General features: G+C 32.9%; 2 protein-coding genes across 2 annotated transcripts; one reads left to right on the forward strand and one right to left on the reverse strand.

The window, feature by feature from the left end:
* Positions 1–213: 213 nt before the first annotated feature.
* Positions 214–4045, forward strand: LOC142978261 (U3 small nucleolar RNA-associated protein 6 homolog). Its single transcript, XM_076122631.1, has 8 exons — positions 214–416; positions 669–981; positions 1239–1433; positions 1740–1940; positions 2481–2582; positions 2668–2874; positions 3286–3471; positions 3627–4045. Exons 1-8 carry the CDS (start codon positions 325–327, stop codon positions 4032–4034), a joined length of 1704 nt encoding a protein of 567 aa, XP_075978746.1. The 5' UTR covers positions 214–324; the 3' UTR covers positions 4035–4045.
* Positions 4046–4183: 138 nt separating this feature from the next.
* On the reverse strand, positions 4184–5366 carry LOC142978262 (mitochondrial carrier homolog 2-like). The gene has a single exon (XM_076122633.1). It carries the CDS (start codon positions 5295–5297, stop codon positions 4410–4412), a length of 888 nt encoding a protein of 295 aa, XP_075978748.1. The 5' UTR covers positions 5298–5366; the 3' UTR covers positions 4184–4409.
* Between the last annotated feature and the right edge of the window lie 567 nt (positions 5367–5933).

The following is a 5933-nucleotide window of genomic DNA, read 5'->3' on the forward strand; positions in this document are numbered from 1 at the left end:
TTACTTATTCTTTGTCTCACGGGCAATAATAAACTATCGCACAATGAATTGGCGCAGTGATTAGAAGCAGTTTTTTGCTCATATAGCAAAAAGGGTGGTTCAGCTGGTGATGTTTATACTATTTTTTCGAATAAGTTTTCTAGTGGCTGTTTAAGAATTTCCTTGGTCTAAATATAAATGACAGCTGACAGCTGTTAAAAAATCAGACATAACCTCTAAAGTGTCATGCTTGTTGTGGGTGCGAGTGTTGTATTTTGACCAAAATATTGAATAAAAGGTTTGAATTTGTTTGATATTGTACCTGTAAAATAAAAAAAATCAACCATGGCAGAACAAGTCAATCAACGTATTGAGGATATGATTAATGAGTTGGAGCAGATGAGGAGAACTGATTTATATGACGACGAAGAAATAAAGTAAGTTTTACTACGTTACTGTATTAAATGCGGTAGATTTACCATTAAAAACTATTCAATTTAAGTATTGGCTTATAGTAGTCGTCCTAAATATGCTATATTATTTATCACATTTATGTATAAGAATGATTTGTAGTCGTTGTTTACATACACCAGGCATCGCAATAAACGAAATATTATTAGATCTACATAGTACTAAACAGTAGCATGGTATTATTTCACTGTACTTAAGGTTAATCTACCTGTTTTCAGAGAGATATCAAGAAAACGCAAAGAGTTTGAATACCACATACAGCGTAGAGTGAAACAGAAGGAGGACTTTGCACAATACATTGCTTACGAACTGGCTTTACTTGAGGACATATCTTTACGAAGAAAGAAGCTTAAATTTGGAGAAAAGAAAGCAGACATAGAGTATGCCATAGCCAAGAGGCTGAACAAAGTATTCAAACAATTCATTTATAGGTTTCAAGATGATATTGAGATATACTTTGAGTATATCAAGTTTTGCAGAAGTGTAGGGTTTGATTATGCTATGTCGGGGATTATTGGACAAATGCTACAGGTAATTAATTCTTACTACTGACTGTATATTAGTTACGTCCTTCGCATCTCCTGCTTTAATTAGGTTATGAGAGTTTAATTTGAATTATACATCATTTTTACTTACCATTTTTACCTGAATACAAGATATATTTTTTCAATTTGCCAACATTAAACCAGTCTTATTGGCTTCTGAAAGCTATTGCTATTGCTTATTGTTAGGACATTAGCTTGCTGGAAACAAAATTGAATTATAACATAATTTTGATGATATTTCAGATTCATGGAGACAAACCAAAGGTCTGGCAGCTGGCTAGCAAATGGGAGAGCAAGGAACAAAACAATCTGGACAATGCTAGAAACTTCTTATTGAAAGGTCTGCAAAGACATGCTGACTCTGAAGTGTTGTACTTGGAACTGTTTGATATTGAACTCATCACTCTCACTTTTAAGGCTGAAAGTGATGAGGATAGGGTAAATAATTTATTTTAACTACATAATATACCCATTTAAATTATATAAAAATATAATGAGTTTGCTTTAACCATATTCAAATACCTACATGGTTTTAGGCTGAGTATCACATGAGTAGATAAGAATAATTTGGCTCTTATATTTTAAAATATGGAAACCTTTACTGCTTTTTGTGGGATACAAGGTTTCTGCAACTGCAACAAGCAGTGTAAAACACTCATTTGTACATCTTAGGTAATTATTATTAATACCTTTATGTTTAAGCTTTATGAAGTAAAGTTACTAACCATTTTCTTTATTTTTTAGGAGAAACAAGTAAAAAGGGCAGACATTGTATGGAGGAATGGTGTTAAAAATATAACAAATGTGTCATTCTTGTTCAGTATATTTGACTTGTGTAGCAAGTATGAAATTAAAGAGTCCTTTGTAGATGATGTTAAACAAGAGATTTGGTCCAGACGGGATGATAAAGATGTTTGGAGTTACATTGCATCAAAAGAACTAAATGTAAGTAATAATTAATACTTCTCTGCTTACCCCTACGGACGATAGATTACAGTCGTTAAGCCATGTCAAAGTCTTTTCGGCGGCTTGAACAACTTTGACACTAGGTTGACCACTAACCATACAACAAACAAACAACCCTACGGAAGGAAGGAATGATTTTATGTATATCATAAAAAACACCCAAACCAAATTATTTTTATCCTGTTATAATGTTGTGGCCAAGTGTGCAGTTTTTCTCTGGCCTTAAATATTATTATGACTAAGTTATCAGCACTTACCTACATAATCATACACACTTAATAGCATGCTTCTTGTTGCATGCAAAGAAGTCATTTATTTTTAATCAACATAGTTTTTTGCAATTACAACTTGCCTGAAAGGTAGACATTGTTCTATATTTATTCCAACACATTTGCATATGTCATTCTAAATAAATATTTTGTTGGAATTAATTTATACTATTGACCAATGCATACTTACCATAGCAATAGATAAACCTAGAAAATGAAATATATATAATTCAGCTTAATTTTTTTGTAGGGTTGTCATTGGAATGAAACAGAAGAATTTGTAGACGAAGAAAACAATTTTTCGAAAGAAGTCAACTATTTCATTGGCGTATATGAGGAAGCTTTGCAAAAGGTAATTTTGAAATATACAGGTCATTTCATAACATTTTATTTGTATAATACAACAGTAACATGAAGTACATATATATTTATTTTAGTTTCCAGAAGTAAAGTTGTGTACAAAATACATACATGAGTTGTTAGGTGCTGATGAGAGTGTTTGCAATGATTATCAGAAGATAAATGCAGTTAAACATGCTTGGATGTATGGACATGACAATGGACTACTTTCAAATGACATGTACGCTTTTGGTATTGAAATGTTCAAGTTGGAAAATGAAATGTCCAGTGAAGAATTGATGGAGGTATTATTTATTATAGTTTCATTATGATTATTGATTATACATTTGTGAACATTTTATATTTAATATCATATGAGACTTTAGTCTAAATGTATTTTTTTCCTTCTGTCCACTTCAAATCACCGTACAGTACAATACCAAGACTTAAAACTAGTTGACTAATTGAAGAATAACAAGTATAATAATAAAGATATAGAGGAAAATAAATACAGAATTAAAATTTACTTAATGATACAGTTAATCCTTTTATAACAACATTAAATACATTAATTAAGCAGATAGGGTCATCATGACTGTTTAAATATAATAAAGATTATATCAATCCTGACTATTATTTATGGATTTGAAATGTAACAATGATGTAGCATTGAGTATTACCAATTCATAATATTATTGCTTTTATGTCCCTCTTAGATTCTAGATTCAGCAGCCAAAAGAAATCCAGCATTGAGATGTATTTGGGAAGAAAAACTTTTATTGCACAAGCCTGATGTAAAGAAAATGATGTCTGTACTGCAAGATGCAAAGAAAGCATTGAAATATGATGACCTTCTGTATCTCTACAACTTAGTATTAGACAATGTTGAGTCTGATGTTTCAGTGAGTAACAAATTTATTGTTATTTGGAAATTTGTGCTCTTTATCTCAATGTTATCAATTTAGATACCTAAAAAAACAATTTAGTTAGTACCTCTCGGTCATAAGCTGACAAAGGAACTATCTTATTGATACTAATCTGAATTAAATGTTTTCAGCTAAAGAACTTGTACCAAAAGTTCCAGAGCTGTGAGAATGCAGTTCTATTGGCAATCAAACCAAAACTTTTGAAGAAAATGTATGAACATAATGGAATAAAGGCAGCTAGACTATTATATGAAGATCTGATTAGAACACCACCCACTCAAGTTGAAGTGCACTTGTATATGATTGATATAGAAATAGCACAAGACAATCCTAACATAAAAAGTATTAGAAAATGTTATGAGTGTGCTGTCCAACATCATGGCACGGAAAATGTGGATATCTGGATGAAATACATGACATTTGAAACAGAACACAATCCCCAAGGTGCCCCCGCCATATACAGAAGAGCTGTAGGCATGCTTAAAAAAGAAATAGTTGATGAATTTATCAGAGCCCAGACTTTAGCTAAAATAAAATAACTTTGTATCAAGTGTGTTTTATTATTTGATAAGCTATCTGTGTAGTTGAAATAAGTGTTTTGATATAACATTCAAACCTACAAAGTTTAACCCAGATAAACACATATGTAATGATATTTAGTTCTAGAAAATTTTAAATGAGAATGCAATTTCACAAATAAAATATATTTATTTCAATATAACCACACCTTGACTCAACAATCTAGCAAAACGAATATCCACATGGTACACCATTTATACTAAATTATTTACACATTTTCATTGTACATATATTTTTAACTCTCTACAAGAAGTTGAGACTACTTTGGTGATCATGGAATAACACTTAGCAAATTAACATAAATGTATAAATGCAAATACATTAGGATAGTGTGACTACTGCATGGCTGAAATCGGAGCAATGTAGTACCTAAAGATAAGGGAGGATCCTCGCTTGTGTTGCTTATTTCTAAGCAGGTCTCTCCAGCAAGATTGCCAAGATGGGTACTTGGGCATGGCAGGAGGATTTCCTGCCTGCAGGCTGCAGCCTGCAACAGCCATACAAGTAGAAACAACAACCAATGGGTAAGTTAGTGTGCTAGTCACAAATGTGAGCAATGGCACAGTGTAATACCGGAGATCTTTAGTTTTTACCAAATATTTGTTGACATAGTATGCCAGCACTCCTGTCACAGCTACACATGTCAAATCTCCAATCAGTTTCGGCACGATTCCGTGGAAGAAGCCACGAATTCCGTCATCTCTGTAAATAGCTGCAATCGCACCTATCAACGAGCTATAATCTTCTTCTTTGCCAATAAATGAGGCCATCATTCTAACAGACACAACATGGAATGGATAAGAGACGATGACTGAAGCAGTGTGCATGATCATGTCCCGGCGACCAAGCTTGATGTAATCTTCAACCTTGGGCTCTTCATCAGTCACAATATTGGGAGGGTCATGGATTTCAGGCAAATCGATGCCCATCGCGTAAATTACCTTTGACGTGAGCTGACTGGACGCAACCATGCCAAGAACTCGGGCTGATAGGCCTCTGTAGCAGCCGAAGAATCCATCTGATGTTTTGATATACTTGATGTATTGGAAAACGTTAGGTAATATCATGGCAGGGCGCCCGAACAGTGTTGTGGACCGGCGCGGCGGCAGCGGCTCGTATCCAAGTTGAATTAGAACTTTCGCATATTCCATGGGATGGCATATTGTCGTTACGAGCAATTGTGATGGCAGTGCCGCGATTTTCTCCTTTTCAATTTCGTCCATGTTATGACAATATCAAGATCTTCTGAAATCAAAAATGACTGGCCATAGACTACATAATAATTGGGACTTATGGAAACGTCAAAGTTAAATGTTGCCAATGCATAAAAAAATATTACGTAATAAATTACCAACATAGACTAGATTTTAGTTTATGTAAAATGTCCTACTATATTATATAGGCAGTTTAATAATGATCTATTTATTTCAGCAAATTTTCAAACACTTACATAATTAAATAACTTTGAAAACTACTTAATTAAGTAATTGCTGAGGCTCTTTAAAAATAAGAAAAAAAAAAGGTACTTGTAATCAACCTCCTATGCTTCTACATTTAAAATACTACTTAGTTGAAAATATTTAGAGGATTAGAGATATAGAGGTTTGGCGTTGTCTTTTTTATTAAATTTTATGTGAACGTATTGAAATATTTCATCATAACTTTCCTCTGCGGGCACGGGGTACGTAATTAAAAAGTACGCTTAAACAGATCTTTAAAATAATACCTTTTTGATAAGAGACGAGGATTAAAAAATTATTAAGATTAAGCTACGCCTGGGAAATGATATGTAATAAGGAATATCTTTATGAAGCACACATTAAGAGTTTATATAAGGTAATAAAACATCAATATTATAT

Source organism: Anticarsia gemmatalis, chromosome 14 (genome assembly GCF_050436995.1).
Source record: "Anticarsia gemmatalis isolate Benzon Research Colony breed Stoneville strain chromosome 14, ilAntGemm2 primary, whole genome shotgun sequence".
Classification (NCBI taxonomy): domain Eukaryota; kingdom Metazoa; phylum Arthropoda; class Insecta; order Lepidoptera; family Erebidae; genus Anticarsia; species Anticarsia gemmatalis.